The following is an 18,756-nucleotide window of genomic DNA, read 5'->3' on the forward strand; positions in this document are numbered from 1 at the left end:
CAAGCTTAGAACACTTGAAGGTGGTTGAAGAACTCTTTGAAGATGATATTATCCTATGGGTTTTTAACACATGATAATGTATGTAAATGAGATGAAACTAGTATGAATGTGTGTAAAAACACTAGATTATGAACAAAAGCACTTACCAAAACTCTAAGAACCAAATTGAAAAATTAATCCTTGGAAGGTATGAACGTGTTCTTGAGAGAAAGAATGGAGAAGATGAAGAAAGTTTGAAGATGAGGAGAAGGGGGGCGGCGCAAGTAATAGGGAGGGGAGGTGGGGTGAGGTGATGTTTGCATCGTTATATGCTAGGTAAAGGAATTGTTATATGTTGTATAATATATCTTGTTAGGAAAAGATGCATCATTCATGTCACAAGTTAACTCTTTCTCTTTTTTTTTCCAACCGAAAACATCATAAAGCCCACCGAAATCACATGGTGATTTTGATCCAAGTACCATCGAGATCATAGTGTTTTCGATCTTAGACCGTGAACTCTAAAAATCGAGATCATAGTGTTTTCGTTCCTAAACCGAAAACTCTAAAAGCAAAGTATAACCACAAATTTACGTCCTAATCAGCTGACTTTCGTTGACCTATTTGACTTTTGCTGACTTGTTGACTTTGAATGACCTAGAACTGCCAGTTGTCACATTATCCCCCCGTTTGAGGGAATTTCGTCCCGAAATTAGTTCTAGAGTGGGTACTCATGAGCTAGGGAAAAGATGTGGATACTTCTGTTTCATTTGGTCTTCTCCTTCCCAGGTGAATTCAGGCCCTCACTTGGCGTTCCAACGGACCTTCACTATGGGTATGTGGCTTTGTTTCGTCCTTTTGACCTCCATGTCCATGATTTCCACAGGTTCCTCTATGAAGTGTAGACTCTCGTTTACCTCGATTTCATTGAGTGGGATTACAAGAGTCTCGTTGGGCAGTCACTTCTTTCATGTTAGACATGTGGAAGGTGGGGTGTACGTTACTGAGTTCTTGTGGTAGTCGAAGTTTGTAAGCCACCGTGCCCATTATGGAGAATATCTCGAATGGCCCGATATACCTTGGATTCAGCTTCCCACATTTTCCAAAATGTATCATTCCATTCTAGGGTGAGACCTTCAATAGAACGTGGTCACCAACATGGAATTCCAAGGGTTTGCGTCGCTTATCTACATGGCGCTTTTGCCCATCCCGGGGCGCCTTTAATCGTTCACGAATTTGAACAATCTTCTCCATGGTTTTCCGTATGATCTTAGGGCCGGTGAGTGTTCTATTAGACGCTTGTCCCCTTACTAGTTGTGTGTCACCCACCTCAGCCCAACACAGAGGTGATATGCACTTGCGTCCATAGAGGGCTTCGAATGGAGCAATCTTAATGCTAGTGTGTTAATTGTTATTGTTTGAGAATTAGATGAGTGGTAAATGGGTATCCTAGGCTTTACCAAATTCTATCACACAAGCTCTCAACATGTCTTCTAGCGTCTGTATGGTTCTCTCGCTTTGCCCGTTGGTTTGAGGGTGTTAAGTTGTACTCATGTCGAGTTTGGTTCCCAGGGACTTTTGTAGTGATTGCCAAAACCGTGAGGTAAATCTACTGTCTTTGTCGGAGATAATGGATATTGGCACGCCATGCAATCGCACAATCTATTTGATGTACGTCCTTGTTAGTTTCTCCATCTTGTCTGTCTCCGTTATTGGTAGGAAGTGTGCGAATTTGGTTAATCTATCGACGATCACCCAAATGGTGTCTAGTCCACCCATCGTCTTGGGAAACTTGGTTATGAAGTCCATGGTTATCCGCTCCCACTTCTACTCGGGTATATCCGGTTGCTGAAGCAAACTCGAGGGCTTTTGGTATTCTACATTGACCTTGGCGCAAGTCAGGCACTTGCCCACATAGGAAGTGATTTTTTCCTTCATGTTTGGCCACCAATAAATGTTCTTGAGGTCTAGATACATCTTATCTGAACCGGGATGAACAGAGTATTTGGTTTTATGAGCCTCGTTCATGACAACGTCTTTTTACCCTCTAAATTTCGGTGTCTAGATTCGGTTCATGAGATAATAAGCTTCGGCCTCCTTGGCTTCAAGGTTTTTGTTCATTCCACGCAAGGCCTCACTTGTAACGTTATCGGGTTTCAAGGCTTCTAGCTATGCCTCCTTAATCTATGTGGACAGGTGTGAATGGATGGTCATGGTCAATGATTTTTACTTGACGGCCCGAGTACTCCTTTCGACTTAGAGCATTTGCTACCATGTTGGCCTTGCCCGGATGATAGTGAACTTCGTATTCGTAATCATTTAGCAGTTCCACCCGTCACTGTTGTCTCATATTGAGTTCTTTTTGATTGAGAATGTTCTAGAGACTCTTATGGTCAGTGAATATTGTGCACTTTGTGCCATAAAGGTAGTGTCTCTAGATTTTTAAGGCAAACACTATTGCCCCAAATCAGGAATGTGTGTGGTGTAGTTGACCTTATGAGCTGATGATATCCCGAACTTAGATTAATTTTCTGAGAAGTAGCTCGTTCCTTGAAGTTGGTTGAACAGATTTGTCGATTCGGGGTAGAGGGTATCGGTCCTTGATGGTGAGTTTGTTCAACTCTTGACAGTCAAGGCACATATATAATGATCTGCCTTTCTTCTTGTGTAGGTACTTCTGAGCCTTGATGCAAGAGACGATTCAAAGGTTTGTGTCGGGTTTGTCATCACTGATGACAAGTGTTTTGTTATTTGGTAAGTTAAGTTGAACAACCTTTTCGTAACACATGATATTGGTAAGGTGAGGACTTAACCAAAACATGAAAATGATCACGTCGAAGTTTCCTATTGTCATCGGTATTAGGTCGACTTGGAAGGAATGATTGTTTAAAGTTAGGGTGCATCCTAGGTATGTGTCGTTGATGGTTTCAGTTCTTCCCTTAGCCATCGCTACCGGGAATATTTTAGTGAATGTTTGAGGTTTTTGTTTGAATATGTATTTATACTTTGTGACTCACGAGCCTAGGTGTATGGTTCTATAGTATAATAAAATACACCTATAGTATTTTAAACTTTATGTTTGGTTCTTAGCGTTTCTTTGTATGAGGGGGTTGTTAAGTTTTAGATTTGTTGTTCACCATGACCATTCCTAAAAACATGTTAGTCATATCTAGCATAAATATGGTTGACCAGGCCATATTTATCCTAGATCTGATTACACACTATCTAGGTTTAATCGTAGCGTCCAGCTTATCTTAATACTTTTTATATAGTTCTTATTATGACACTGTTCTAGTATGTATGCATGTATGTATATTTTATAAAGATACTATTATATTTTAAAAATATACTTCTTAGTCAGAGTGTTTTAGCCTCACTATATTCATAGTTGTATATCTATGTAACACCTGATTCCCGGTATGCAATTAATTTAAAGCATTTTTGTATTTTTCTCTGGGACTCGACAAGTTGGAGGCCCAACTCGTCGAGTAGGGTCGTCATCCGCGGGAATTATAAGTGACCTACTCGACGAGTCAGGAGACTGACTCGACGAGTAGGTGCTGTTTGAGGAAAACCCTAAATCCTAGGGTTTGCACCCTATTTAAACGCCTTATTGTAGCCTCCATTGTCCCTTATGCTCCCAGAACACCTCTTATCGAAACCCTAGCCGCTTTGAGTGATTTAAGGCCATTTTTGGTGCTTTTGGGTGGTTGTGAAGCTTGGAAGGAAGGGGGAAGCTTGGGAATTCGAGTTGGGGCTTGTAGATCCAGAGATCTTATTCCATATTCAGCTCAATCAAGGTAAATACCCCCTGTTTTGGTCTTTCTTTTGGTTGTTCATCTTTAGGGCTTAGATTTTGGGTGCATTTAGGGGTTTCTTACCCATTTCCGGATTTGTGAAGTGATTCATGGAGTTCTACTTTCAGATCTGAGTTATTGGAGGGGTCTCATGGCATAAAGGTGCCAAATATATGGCCATGAGAGCCCCATGCACATTTTAGAGCACCTTTTATGGATTTTTGAGCTAAAAACCCCATGCATGTGCACCAAGTTTGGAACTGTACGTATAAAATGGACATTAGGAGGCCAGATATATGGTTTTGATGTGTTAAGACCCATTTAAATCGACTGCATAGTAATGGTCAAAGACGGACTCGCCGAGTTGTTCTTGGGACTCGGCGAGTCGAGGCGTAATGACCACCAAATCCATTCTGCGAATGGACCAGTTGTTAGGGAGGAAAGTCTCGTAGATGTTTAGACGCGAAAAAGGACCTAAGAATCATGGGACTCGACGAGTGTATGAACAGACTTGGTGAGTCCAAGGCAATCTCCCAACCTTTGAAGATGAACTCGACGATTTGTTCTTCAAATCGGCGAGTCATGGTCTGGACATGTTCTTATGAGGGAGATGAACTCGCCGAGTTAAAGGAAGAACTCGATGAGTCGGATGAAGATAGTCCTAATAGTTTGAAGGAAGAAAAACCCGTCGATTTCTTGCTAGACTCCACGAGCGGAGTCGAGGTTGTATCAGATTAGTGGAGTGTGGACTCGGTGAGTTAGCGGGCCAACTCGGCGAGTCAGGTCAAGTGGATGTTGACTTTGACCAAGGTTGACCTTGTCTGGTTATGGTATTGACCCTGGTTAGGGTCATATGTTCTGTTTGATGACTTGAGGATTGCCGTGTAGGGATTGAGTATTCGAGGGGAGTCGACCTTCACGCCGGGGGCAGTTCAGACGCTACATGACATCGAGGTGAGTTACCTTCCAGTAGGGGTGGGTATACGGCCACAATGTCGACCCACCAACAAGGGTATTCAGTAGGTAATTGTCTTTGTGATAATTATCTGGGTTTGGTTATGTGGCTTGGTCATAAGATATGCTTGTGTGATATGAACGTTGTGTTAGTGCTAGTGACAAGGAATAGTCTTTCCCTAGCATAGGTCGTTAGGACCAATGGGTAGGTCAGTACCCCGATATGCCTGACTGTATGTTTATATCTGTCTATTGTATGCCAGTGGTAAGGGGTGAAATAGTCCCCAATTACCGGTTGAAAGATACCGGATGACGGTTATCGGTTGAAAGATACCGATGGCGGTTACCGGTTGAAAGATACAGATGATAGTTACCGGTTGAAAGATACCGATGGTAGTTACCGGTTGAAAGATACCAACGATATTATATAGTATGCGGTATGATGGGGGAACTCACTAAGCTTTGTGCTTACAGTTTTCGTTGTGGTCTCAGGTACCTCTTCGTCAAAGGGGAAGGAGCCGGTGGTGTAGCAGCGCATCACGCACATGATTTCCGCATGGAGTTTTCTGGGATTGTACTCTGATTTTTATTAGTATCGATGATATGGTTTTCAAACACGTTGTCATGGTTTTTATAAATTGATATGACGTTGACAATGTTTAGTAAATTATGTTATGAATTATTTAATTTTAAATGAAATTTTTGGCCTCGATTTTTGGGATGTTACAATCTTACATGGTTTGATATACTTAGTTCACTATAAACAATGCTCTGATACCAATTTGTCACACCCCCAAACCAGAACGGCGGAAACATCTGGGGTGGATGACTTCATGTACAGTATCATAACATAATGAATAATAATGATCAAAATCCATACAACCATCATATTGATAATTAAGAAGTTTACATTGTACTCAAAACATTGTTTACTTGAATTCAAACACATATGTCAAAAGTAAATAACGTGACGCTGCGACGCCTCATCCTCAAAACCTTTTGGTTACCTGTTTACTGATTTCTTGAGAATACAAGTGGTTTTGAAAAAGTGTCAAAAATTAAGTTGGTGAGTTTATAAGAGTTTGTATGATAAAAATCAGTAATTTTTCCTTGTAAAATGATAGAGTGTGCTTTCAGGAAAATCCAATATTTTCTTTAAAAATGAGTTGTAAGTGTCAAACCCAAAGACCAAAAGTGTAAGTAGTGTTGCACTAGAAAATAGTATTATGAAGTTTTATCATTATATAAAACAAATTGAATGCATGTTATCTGCGTAAACCAAATATATTGTTAATACCCCATGTGAGTTATTATAACCGTGCTAGCGACTAGTGGTATGCTACGACGTTCTTCAGACGTCAGAATGTTAGACATTTGTCACCCTAGACCTACCGGTCTAACTGTTGCTAATAGCTTGGGTGTGGGGTTGTCAGTCCCGTATAGATCTATACACAATTGTTACGCTCTCTTACCGAGACTATGGTTATAATTCAGGACTTTAGTGTGTACTCTAGTAGGTAGGGTGAAGACAATGTCTCACAAAATTATATCAACAGGTTTACGTATAGTGTAATGAAAACATTTTTGTAAGTGGAAATATTGCTTTTCCATAGTAAATACATAGTGTAAAATAATTATACCTTTAAATAGTTATTTGTTTCCTCCGAAATGATAAAGTAGTATTTGTGACTCCGAAACTATACCAATTATAATTTATTATGATTGTTTTGTTAAGTCTATTTATATAATCCTTTATACAAATGCGTAATTGTTATCTTGTCTATATGTTTTTAAAATATTATATCATATAAACTTATATCGACCACAAGTATAATAAATTGGTATGAAAATGTCCATTTCTAGCTTTTGCCCATTTTTAACGATATTTACCGGTGACAAAACAAATGTAACTTGGTAAAACTTACTTTTACCCTTCTTGGCATTTTTACTCATGTTAACTTTATGTGTTTTTAAAACCATATATTTCTAGTTAAAACTCACAAAATGATGTCATAAACTTATTATAACCACTTTTGTTTAAAAATCCATTTTTACATGAAATACTAAATTTTTGAGTTTTCTTTTTGTGTAACTAACACTTTGGTATTTTTGTCTAGTTTCAAAATATATGGTCAAAACAATATATTTTGGGCTATATCCCACCAAAAATGATAAAATAACTAGAATCTAACCATTATTGCTAGAAAACCCATATCTTGACTATAAAAGTCTTAAAATCCTTGTAGCTTTGTGGTTTTAACCCTTTTCTAAAGAACATATAACATAGTTTATGTTTGTTTTTCTTAGTTTTGTATCATTAACCAAGATAGCACAAATAAATGTTCTACAAACAAATAATAACCACATTTTATGAAGAAAAATGATTTAAAGACAACATAGATTTGAAGCATGCAAACATTTGTTTTATAAATTAAACTTTTCTTGTATCCCCCCCCCCCCCCTCAAACATGAAAAACTCAAAAATATGGGGGTATGAACTCACCTTGAGTGTGTTTGTAGTTGGATAAAGAGGTAATGGTAAGGATGTTCAAGCTTAGAACACTTGAAGGTGGTTGAAGAACTCTTTGAAGATGGTATTATCCTACGGGTTTTTAACACATGATAATGTGTGTAAATGAGATGAAACTAGTATGAATGTGTGTAAAAACACTAGATTATGAAGAAAAAACTTACCAAAACTCTAAGAACCAATTTGAAATATTAATCCTTGGAAGGTTTGAACTTGTTCTTGAGAGAAAGAATGGAGAAAATGAAGAAAAGTTGAAGATGAAGAGGGGGGTTTCAGCCGCATGTAATACAGAGGGGGAGGGAAGTGGAGTGAAGTGATGTTTGCATCGTTATATGTTGTGTAAAGGCATTGTTATATGTTGTATAATATTTCTTGTTGGGAAAAGATGCATCATTAATGTCACAAGTCAACTGTTTCTCTTTTTTTCCAATCGAAAACATCATTAAGCCCACCAAAATCACATGGTGATTTCAGTCCAAGTACCATCGATATCATAGTGTTTTTGGTCCTAGACCGAGAACTCTAAAAGCGAGATCATAGTGTTTTTCGTCCTAAACCGAAAACTCTAAAAGCAAAGTATAACCACAAATTTACGTCCTAACCAGTTGATTTTCGTTGACCTGTTTGACTTTGGCTGACTTGTTGACTTTGAATAACCCAGAACTGCCAGTTGTCACAGATAAAACGTTAGTGAAATAAACTGAACTTACACGTAATGGTTTAATATAGAGAAATCTTCTGAAAAGTCTTACATTTTGACCCTATTCACGAAAATGTCATCTTTGATTTTTGTATCTATGATTAAACCCAAATAACCGGTAAACGTTAGCATTAACCGGGTACAAGGCTCATTTTACAAACGTTTATTGTTTTTTTGGCTTAATCATAAATAAAAATCAACAAAGACTTTTTTGTTAATAAGACCAAATTTATATACTTTTCTAAAGATTTTCTATGATTTTAGTATCGAGTATTCATTTAAGATACAACAAATGATAGTAGATAATTGACGTACCTCATTGTTATCCTTTAGTTTATTGTCTTTGATTTTGTAATCAAAGTCAAATGGGTTAATCGGATGCGATGTCCCATTTAGTAATTTCTTTGTAACTTATTTCTCTTTGCCAACTTTTTGTTTGGGGTACATTACACGGACGGTCTCTATGGTTTAGGGTAATATGCGTGTTAGGTCCCTAACAATGTTTTTTTAACTCGGACCGTCCCTATTTTATATTTTTGTTGCACGCTTGGTCCCTATCCGATGTAAAAAGACTACTTTGCCCTCATCTTTTTTGTAACAACCCAATTTTCAGAAAAATTTTAAACTTTTAATTTCATAAACATCATCCATAGAAAGTACAAATATCCCAATACATATCCATATTATTTTTGAATTCAGAGTACAAAAGCTAAATGTGAAAACACTAGAGAATGCATGCTGCCACATCATCACGCCGGGCCCTTGCCCTTATCAATAGAAGTACCTGAAACATTCAATCAAACTGTAAGCACAAGCTTAGTGAGTTTCCCAATCACACAAATCATATAATCATATAATGTCATGCTCATACATATACATAAAAGTTTGCCCTGGACTCACTCCATGGTCTTCAATGGAATGTCATGGGCTACCCCCAAGGTCTTATACTCTTATGCCATGGGCTCCTCCCATGATCTTGCCAAGTGTCATGGGCTCCTCCCATGGTCTTCACATAAAACCATATGTAAATCAAATAACAAACCATTACACATTCCAATACTAATCATCTCATATCAATTAATGGGCCGGCCGTGGTGCCTTCGACCCATGAGTGTGGTGAGAAGACTCACCTCAATACTGCATGGAAGTTGACTAGGCTGGGACTCCAATATCAGCTCTACACAACCCTATAACAGAAACAATTTCTTAAATACAACTCAAAATGCCCCAAAATCCCTTAAAGGTCAAACTTGGTCAAAGACTAAGGTCAAAGGTCAAAGTCAGCGTCCTGAATTGACCCACCTCGTCGAGTTTCTCTTTTACCCGTACAGATCGGGAAAAATCCCATCAACTCGTCGAGTTCACTAATGAACTCGTCGATTTAGCCAGAAATCCAACCTCTTAATGCATTAAGTTGATACCATCGAATCTAGGGACTCCAAATCTCAGATCTCATCCAAAATGATGTCTAGAAGGGTAAATTTTCCAACTTTACCCTTAAAAACCATCCAAAAAGAAGAAAACTCAAACCCTAGGCTCTTTAGAGTGAGTCTTAGTCCATTAAACCCTTGAACTCTCCTAATATAGTCTTAAAACACAGATCTAGAGTCCAAAGGTCGGATAATCATGTAAAGTTTCCAACTTTACGTCCATGCAAACTAGAAATACACTATAGTGCTTAATAAGGATTTAATGAAGGACTTATTGCATGAATGGGGCTTGGAACTAATAAATTTTGCAATTTGCAGCCATGAAAAGTCATGAAGGGGTTAAATCTAACATAATAACCCTTGGAACCTTCAACATCTTGGCTAGCCCAACCAAAATCCCAAAATCATGCTAAAACTTCCATTAAAGAGATCTAGATGATAACAATGCACTATGTCGACTTTATACCTCAAGAAGATTGTTATTGGTGAAAAGTTTCTGGATCTATACTCCTTCTTCTAAGCTAGATGCTTCCAACTTCCAAGCTCCTTCCAAAGAACCACCAAAAATCAACTCTCAAAGCTCACACACTCAATCTTGAAAGGAGATACACGAATCTAAGGTTTTTGGACAAGGGTGGCTGGTAATGAGGCCAGCCAAGGGGTTTAAGTGCTTTAAATAGGGTGCAACACCCTAAAATTAGGTTTTCATCTACAACCGCCAACTCGTCGAGTTAGGACTCCCCGAATCGTCGGGTTGGGTCATTAAAACCCGCGGCCACAAAATTCTTGACATGATGAGTTGGAGCTCCCCAACTCGTTGACTTCCCACAAAATTCCAATATTTTGAAAACAAAATATATAATACCTGGACCAAGCGTTATATTTTTTTTATAATCAATTTGTTATTTATATAAATACTTAAATAAATTAAAATGAAAACTCATCCCCACACCTTATCGCCCCACCCATCCCTCCTTATGTCCAGCCATCCGAAAATAACCTCCGGCCACCACTACCACTAACCTCCGGTCACCTCCACCGGCCACAATAAGAACAAAACCAAAGTTCCAAAAGAAATATATAACATCAGAGCCCAAGTAATAAAAAGTGATGTTAAAATCTAGAAAAAAAAAACTAGAAACTAGCATTAGAATTAGAAATCAGATGAAACCCATAAATCCCTTCCTCTTCTCCTCTTCCATCCTTTCATCGTACCCACCTACAAATTACGACACCACCTTTCCTCTTACCAATGTTTCCTCTAATCCCCACTAGTTTTATATGCACTCTGAAACCCAGATGCAAAAAAACAAAAATAAAACAAAATCAAACCTACATAATACACAATTTAAATCAATCCCAAGTTCAAAAATGAAAATAAACTCAGATGTAAAGAAGAAATAGCTACAAATTGAAGGCTGAATCGATCTCAGGTGTAGAATGAGATTATAAATCTAAAAATTCATCAAAGCTTAAAATACCTACAAATCTTGTTTCAATAAAAAAAACCTTGAAATCTTGTTTCAATAACGTTAAAACACCCGAGTTATTACCTGCAAACATACCTCCGATCAATGCCCCGCCTCCTTACAAACCCACAGTCGTCGGAAACTTATGGGTAACTACACCTGGTGGATGGGATGCCTATGAATTCGAGTTTGATTTCATTGGTGATGGTTTTAGAAAGGGGATGATTCTGAAGGTGGGGGTTTGGGTTTCTAAAATCAATGGTTTTCATGGCTGTCGGATGTCGTACATGAACCGGTGGTGGTCGTCGACATGAAGCTGCGGTGGTCGTCAGACTTGATTGAGTTGTGGAAGCCGAACATGAAGGTCGAAGGAGAGGGAGTGAAGGAGACAAAGAGTTCGACGGATGTTTTTTGTAGGTGTGAGAACATTATTTTTTTTATTAAATTATAAATAATATTTAAATAAATAATTAATCAATCAATAAATAAAAATTTAATTAAAAAAAGAAATAGATGAGGGTAACTTAGTCTTTTTAGAATGGATAGGGACCAAACATACAACAAAAATATAAAGTAGGAACGGTCCGAGTTTAAAAAAGTTGTTAGGAACCAAACACGCAGGTTACCCTAAATCACAGGGACCATCCATGTAATTTACCCTTTTGTTTGTAAATCTAAAATTATAGCCCTTTAAAAAACATTATGAATATATATTCTCAATATACAACAATTTTGAGGAAGGTTGTAAAATTCGTTAGGTGTTTGTTAGACAGTCAATTGGGGTTAAGCGACTAATCAATTTAGGCGAAGATTAATCGGTGCTTAGACCGAGACCCTAAATTGTAATATAATTTATGTTCTTAAAAATAAATATTACCTTTATCCAAAAAAAATAAGTAAATAACCATAATACTTTGACATATTCAGTTGTCGAAATATTTAAATCGTCATATATCATAATTTTTAGATTAATTGATGATATTTCTCATATTTTTAGTCATCAATCATGATAATTTAGTCACTCATTATCATAAATTTAACTAATCGAATGTATTTTTTTAAAAATTTTGCGTGTCTGACTTTTTGACCGGCTTAGACTGCCTAGTCCGCCTAGGAGCGCCTAAGACTGCCTAGGACCACCTACCACCGCATAGGACCGCCCAAGACAAACTCCGATTAACTCGAACGACTATAATTAAACGTACACAGTAAGAGGCCGCCTAGCGCCTAGATGGATGCCAATTTTTACAACATTGCTTTCTAGAATTTTATGAGTTCTTGAACAACCTTACAAGAAGCACACACGACTATAGGAATGTCAATAACTTTCAATCCAATGCGACTATGCGACATGTTAAGAGAACATTTCCCATAGAAAATGTTCACCTTGCATAAGATATAGCTATTCCGTCTTGTTGCCACAACTCGATCAGGAAGTTATCATCAAACATAATCCGAGCCTCTGACATTGTGAACTACTCTCCACCACCAGCATCCTAGACTTAACGATCTTTAGCCATCAAAAATAGAGAATCCATAAAGAATGGTCGGCGTTACCAAGAGATATGAAGTCATGGTTCCATCAGCGATAAGACTTTTCCGGTTCTAACTCAGACCATTACATGTCAACGATGAGCAATACAAAAATCTTGTTCACCCTCTAGCAAAAATAGTATAGGAAAGCGCACCATTAGAGGGCAATCGCTAATACAATGATCCTTACAAAATACCATGGAAACCTCGTCACCTACCCTTCTTTCTATCATTCATGAGTAATAATCGTCACCTACCCTTCTTTCTATCATTCATGAGTAATAATCATAGAATCCCGAAATTGATTGATGGGGCTTAATATTTTATTAACCACACCTTCTTCTTCAAAATCGAAGTATTGTACCACCCGAGCTTGCTTCATGGCCATAAAATTTTCTTAGAACATTAATCCATAAAGCTCCCGAATTATTAAGCAATTATCATTTCCACTTATAAAGTAACTCCCTATTCAACACATCTAGAGAACCAATATCCAACCCACCTTTCTTCTTATTAGCCAATACAAAATCCCATTTAATCCGGTTTAATTTTCGATCTTCTTTTTTTATCACCCCAAAAGAACTGACCCTCAACTTCTCTAGGTACTTATTTACTACACCTGAGATATAGAGCAAAACATAAAGTAAATACCCAAGGAACCCACCATAGACTTTAAGAGCATCGATCGGTCTCATATGATAACATTTTAACTTTCCAAGACGACAACTTCTTTTGAAAATTATCATTTACCTTTTTTTTTTCCTGAAAAGTTCTTTCAAGGTGGAATGGGATTAAATATGAAAGTTCTTTTCAGAATTATCCATGATTGTTATCCATGATTGAATTTCATGATATCTAATATATCAATAACGAAAGTTTACATACATGATTCTCAAGATATTAAGGAAATCACTGATTATCAAACCACTATATATGCCTACCCGATTTCTAGCAAAAGTTTATCAAAGCACCATGTACGCCTACCCGATTTCTAACAAAAATGACATCATTATATTTATTATATGTACATCACTCTTTAAAGTTACCTTTAAATCGGTCTAACATAACAAAATGAAATTTTGTAGTACAAATAATATATGGAATTCATGATACAAAAGCAAAGATAATAAAATCCACGAGTGTCGGATTTAATAAGTGGATAAAGCAAGTACATATCATCCACTTGAACAGAGAAGATAGAAAAAAAAATTAAGAAAATAAAACTTATAAAGCAAAATCGCAAGTCTTAAATATATATATATAACCATCTGAATAGCAACATATCCAATACTAGATTCCATATCCACCCACTAATATATATATATTTAACGAACAAAAAGATCAATAACACTATAAATAAATAGTGTAAGAGCTTTGTGACGATTATGGTTTCTTTATCAAATGTTTTTTTTTTATAAGAGCGTTCATTCTTATTTTTATACAAGTTGTACAAATACATATATTTTATTGTCCAAAACTAAATGTTTGTAAAATTTACATGAGTAAAATTTCTGAACATGTGTCTTGTTAGATAAATTTATAAAGAACAAAATTTTATGTCGTATTTTTCAAAAGATGTTTAATAATGAAACATAGGGTAGAAACCAACTCATTAAGTAACGTAAGGATATAATATTGTATAGGATTGGTAACCCAATAATTAAAGTTAAGACTCAGGCTGGCCCATATCCAAAAAGCACACAACCCTTTGGTCGCGCACATTAATAACAAATAGAGTTTTACTATTACCTTTATTATATATGGATAAATAGAATTAGTACGAAACGAAGAAAATAATAATTTGTATTTATTTAACTTTTTTTACATGACATTCTCTCTATATAAAGAATAAGATATTTGTTTTGGGAGTTATAATTAGAACATGTTAGTTTTCATGAAAAAAGCAACTAATTGCCTGTAATATATTTATTAATTTACGTATTTAGCTCCATGAAGTTATCAATTACTCAATTAGTGTGTTGCATTTTATCGTTGTTACTTTGCTAGTAATAGTTTAGTCAGGTTACGAATGTCGTTTTTGTTATGTATCGTTTATTTTTTAATAACTTTTCTTTTAAACCCTATTTTTCATTATAAATTTATTAATGTTCTTTTCAAGTTATATATATATATATATATATATATATATATATATATATATATATATATATATATATATATATATATATATATATATATATATATAACCAATTTTATTAACTGGTTACTCTATAATATCTGATTTCCAAACTTTGACAACATAAACATCATGATGTTTTAGTACAGACTTAACTTCATAAAACCAGTTAACCAGTTATCTTTTAAAATTTATGATTGGAAGGTGCTTGTAGGCCCTCAAGACTAGACACTAGAGTTTAAATAATATTAGTTAATATCCAGATGATTCAACACAACACTTAATCCATACTGCTTTCCACGTCTGCACACTCCCAAAAATTATATCGGCCTTTTCTCGAGAACGGGCCTAGGCCTTTTTAGCCCAAACCCACTAGACTAATACCATTTCATTTTCTATTGTTAAATACATTTAAAACTATATATTTACAAAAGCATCGAAGAATATATATATATATATATATATATATATATATATATATATATATATATATATATATATATATATATATATATATATATATATATATATATATAGGAAATGGTTCATGCGAAAATGCAAATAATTTGCGAAAACACGAAAACAAGAGAAAACTATGAGATTGTGCCGCCTCAACCTTATATTTTGGACAATAATCTATCAAAACGTTGAACTACATGATGATAATCGATGATACATGAAAAATTGTTTCATATTAGCAAAACATAATTTTTGACATTTTTATTATGAAAACATGAATTTAACAGTGGTTGATGACGTGAAAAAAATAGTTGTTAAAACCGTTTTTAAATCTATATTTTCATAATACAATCCAATGTAAACTTATTATCTTTAATTTATTGCTAATAAATTTAATTTTTATAGTACTTGTGTTTGATTTTTATAATATAAAATATGTTTTCGCATGAACCTATATATATATATATATATATATATATATATATATATATATATATATATATATATATATATATATATATATCAATGTTGTAAAAATCCCGATTAGGTCCCGATTAATCCCTAGGTGCTATTTGACCGATTAGAGAGCGTCTAGCGATTAATCCATGTATACAAAATGACTAAAACAGTAGAACCCGATGAAATTTTGACACTTTGAAAAATTATATCGCAATAGAAACTATGTGATGTTTGATTAGAGTTGTATTTATCATATTAACCTATTTTGTTATGATATTAGTGGTATTTATGAACTTTTATATGATATTAGTGCTATTTAATTTTTTAAAATCTAACAAATTAGCAATTAATGGTAATCCCCCGATTAATCTCCGCCTAACCGATTAATCTCTTAACCCCAGTCCATCGACTAACTAACATCGAACGATTTTTACAACCTTGATATATATATATATATATATATATATATATATATATATATATATATATATATATATATATATATATATATATATATATATATATACATATATATATTGTCCGGATCCGGTAGGAACCCAAAAATTGGTAGGAATCATGACGTTTATACTCCACCAATCATTTCGTCATTACACGTTCGCATGCGGCGCACATGTATGGAACGTAATATGAACTCGAGGGAATAATCATATGTGACGAACATCTATGTAATGTCATTTAAATGAGTTTTTTTTTTCCCCATTTATTTTGGTTTTTTTATTATTTTTTTTATTGTTCGTTAAAAAATTCAATTTTTTTTCGTAAATAGATATATGCTCGGTTTTAATGTTTTTATATGTTTTTTCGTTTTTTTATATTTTTTTTTGTTTTTTTTTCTTTTTTTTTTTTAAATTATTTTTTCTTTTTTTTCGGTTTTTTTTTTGTTTTTTTAATATATTTACTACATACTTCAAGATAGTATAGTTTTTTATTTTTATTTTTATTTTGTTTTTATTTTTTATTTTTGATTTTTTTTTAATTTTTAAACTAAATATTTGTTTAAGTTTTCTAATGTTTAACAATTATAAAATTTTAAATAAGAAGAATATTTAGGATCATAATATTTTTCATTTATACTTTTTTTGAATCATATTAATTTTTTATCCTAAAATTTTGAAGCATAACGATATTATGCATCACATAATTTTGGATCATATTAATTTGAATCATTTTAAATTTATCATATCATAGTGAATTAAATAAATTTTTTGTTCAATACAACATTAAGATCATTATAATTTTTGAATTTTTTTTTGGAACGACAAATGTTATCTACTCCTACACTACTCCTAATTCTCCACCTATGTCTCTCACGGGACTTGAACTTTCAACCTCAAGGAATAATTAAGGATCATTAAGTATTTGAATCAAAATATTTTAAATCTCCACCTATGTCCCTCACGGGACTCGGGGTGCTTGACTAACATCGGTCGCAAGAGTCTCATCAACCGTTTTGGGGTCTACTTCATTTACATTGCAATCAACAAGCCATTCTTGAGCCGAGAGAGAATGATTTGATAATAGCACTTCCATGATTCTATCTTTTCTCTTTTTACTTTTTTCCATTGAATTGAACATAAACAAGATTGTTCAATTTGCTTTTCTACAATCTATTTCGTTTCTTTGTATGTACCTACAAATTTAAACACAACAAAGAGTTTAAACGTGCTTAATATTTAAATTTTATAAAATATAAATTTAATGCTTTAGATTACTAACCCCTTCAAATGTGCTCCAATTCCTTTCACAACCCGATGAACTACTAGTTAAAGAAAGAATCCTCATAGCAATCTTTATCAAACAAGGAGTTGTGCCACCAAATAGTCCCCACCAACTAGCTACGATTTTGATACAAAAACACATTATTAATCGATAAATATAAATTTTTTATAAAATTGATAAATAGATAACTAAAAGGAAAGTGAATTACCCGGATCAAAGTCGGCATCATTCACCTTACAATGTTTAATTGCAAGATTGGAACCAAATCTATCAACTTTTTTCTTATACTTTGGCATGTCGATAGTTACGACTTGCCTTTGCATCTCTAAATCTCCAAGAAATAATGTATCAAAAAAATCAAGAACCGCATCCATTACATCGGGATCAAACTGGAGCTGTGCATCATTATAATGATAATACGGGTTCAAAAGATAAGATGTTGAATGTAAAGTTGAATCTAGCAGACCTTTCATCTTTGTGTTTATGATATCTATAATAGGCTTATAGTGTTTCTCGTTACCACCCAAAGATTTGATAATTTCTTCTTTTGCAACTTTAATCTTCCCGTAAATAAAACCCATTGAGTGCTTCCAATCCGCATCAACCATTCGAAGGACTTTCACCAAAGGGGAGAACAGTTTTAAACATTGTGTCACACTGGATCAAAATTATACACTTGTCACCATTTTAAATGAGGCAATCCCTTTAGGCTTACCGGAAAATTTACACTTCTCCCATTTGTTGCTAGAGAACATATGTCTTAGTTGCTCCTTTTTTTTCGGACAAACTTTGTAATGTTAGAAACGCGGAAGCAAATCTCGTGACTCCCGGTCGGATAATTTCCCTTTTGTTGATGTAACTTCTCATCATCGCAAAGGTTTTGTGGTGAGCGTAAATGTATATGGTTATTTTCTTTGCTTGATCTAGGATTTTCTTAAACCTTGGGAGAGCTCCGATACCTTGAAAAATAAACAAGATTAAATAACAAATTGTAGTATATAATTAAACATTTTAAAACTAAATAAAGTAATAAACAAATAAATAATAAATACAATAAATAAATAAAATAATGTAAATACCTTCAAGCATAAGGTTAATGGTATATGTCGCACATGATGTCCAAAAAATAGATGATCTTTTCTCTTTTAGCAACTTCACCACCCCCATGTTGTTCGTAGCATTATCAGTCACAACTTGAAGTCTTGAACAACATTCTTGGGACCAACTTGTTGAATACAAGATTCCACATACTCATATATGTGTTAGCTTGTATGTGCTTCACTGGAACATTCTTTTGAAGATAAAAAAAATGGTACCCATCTTCGAATTAACACATAAATTCATAATGATTCTCCGCTTTCGATCGGACAAAGCATCCATCATACTCGATCATCCATCCTCTTTCCATTCTTTTTTGTTTTTTTTTTCAACAATTTTTTTGTTCTTTCAACTTCAAGCTTTATAAGTGGGTTACTCAAAACATATCTAGTAGGACATGGAAACCCGATTCCAAACTAGCCAATAACCTCCAACATCATTTTGAAGCTATCCCTTTCAAAGGCATGAAAA

The 18,756-nt window shown here is 34.6% G+C and overlaps 1 protein-coding gene across 1 annotated transcript; it reads right to left on the reverse strand.

Annotated features, from left to right (window-relative positions):
* Positions 1-17,068: 17,068 nt before the first annotated feature.
* LOC145099023 (uncharacterized) lies at positions 17,069-18,354 on the reverse strand. Its single transcript, XM_079036612.1, has 5 exons — positions 18,267-18,354; positions 18,128-18,146; positions 17,396-17,844; positions 17,185-17,303; positions 17,069-17,098 (listed from the first exon to the last, which is right to left on the reverse strand). The coding sequence occupies exons 1-5, from the start codon at positions 18,352-18,354 to the stop codon at positions 17,069-17,071; spliced, it is 705 nt and encodes a 234-aa protein (XP_078892738.1).
* Positions 18,355-18,756: the final 402 nt, after the last annotated feature.

Source organism: Lactuca serriola, chromosome 4 (assembly GCF_051521515.1).
Source record: "Lactuca serriola cultivar US96UC23 chromosome 4, Lser_US96UC23_V15, whole genome shotgun sequence".
NCBI lineage: Eukaryota > Viridiplantae > Streptophyta > Magnoliopsida > Asterales > Asteraceae > Lactuca > Lactuca serriola.

Bases quoted from the DNA above. Each gene is read 5' to 3' on its own strand.
- LOC145099023 (XM_079036612.1), bottom strand. From the start codon at position 18,354: ATGGGGGTGGTGAAGTTGCTAAAAGAGAAAAGATCATCTATTTTTTGG. The intron at 17,304-17,395 runs GTAATTCACTTT...TCAAAATCGTAG, and splicing joins TGATGCCGACTTTGATCCGG to CTAGTTGGTGGGGACTATTT. The intron at 17,099-17,184 runs GTTAGTAATCTA...TTAAATTTGTAG, and splicing joins ATTGGAGCACATTTGAAGGG to GTACATACAAAGAAACGAAA.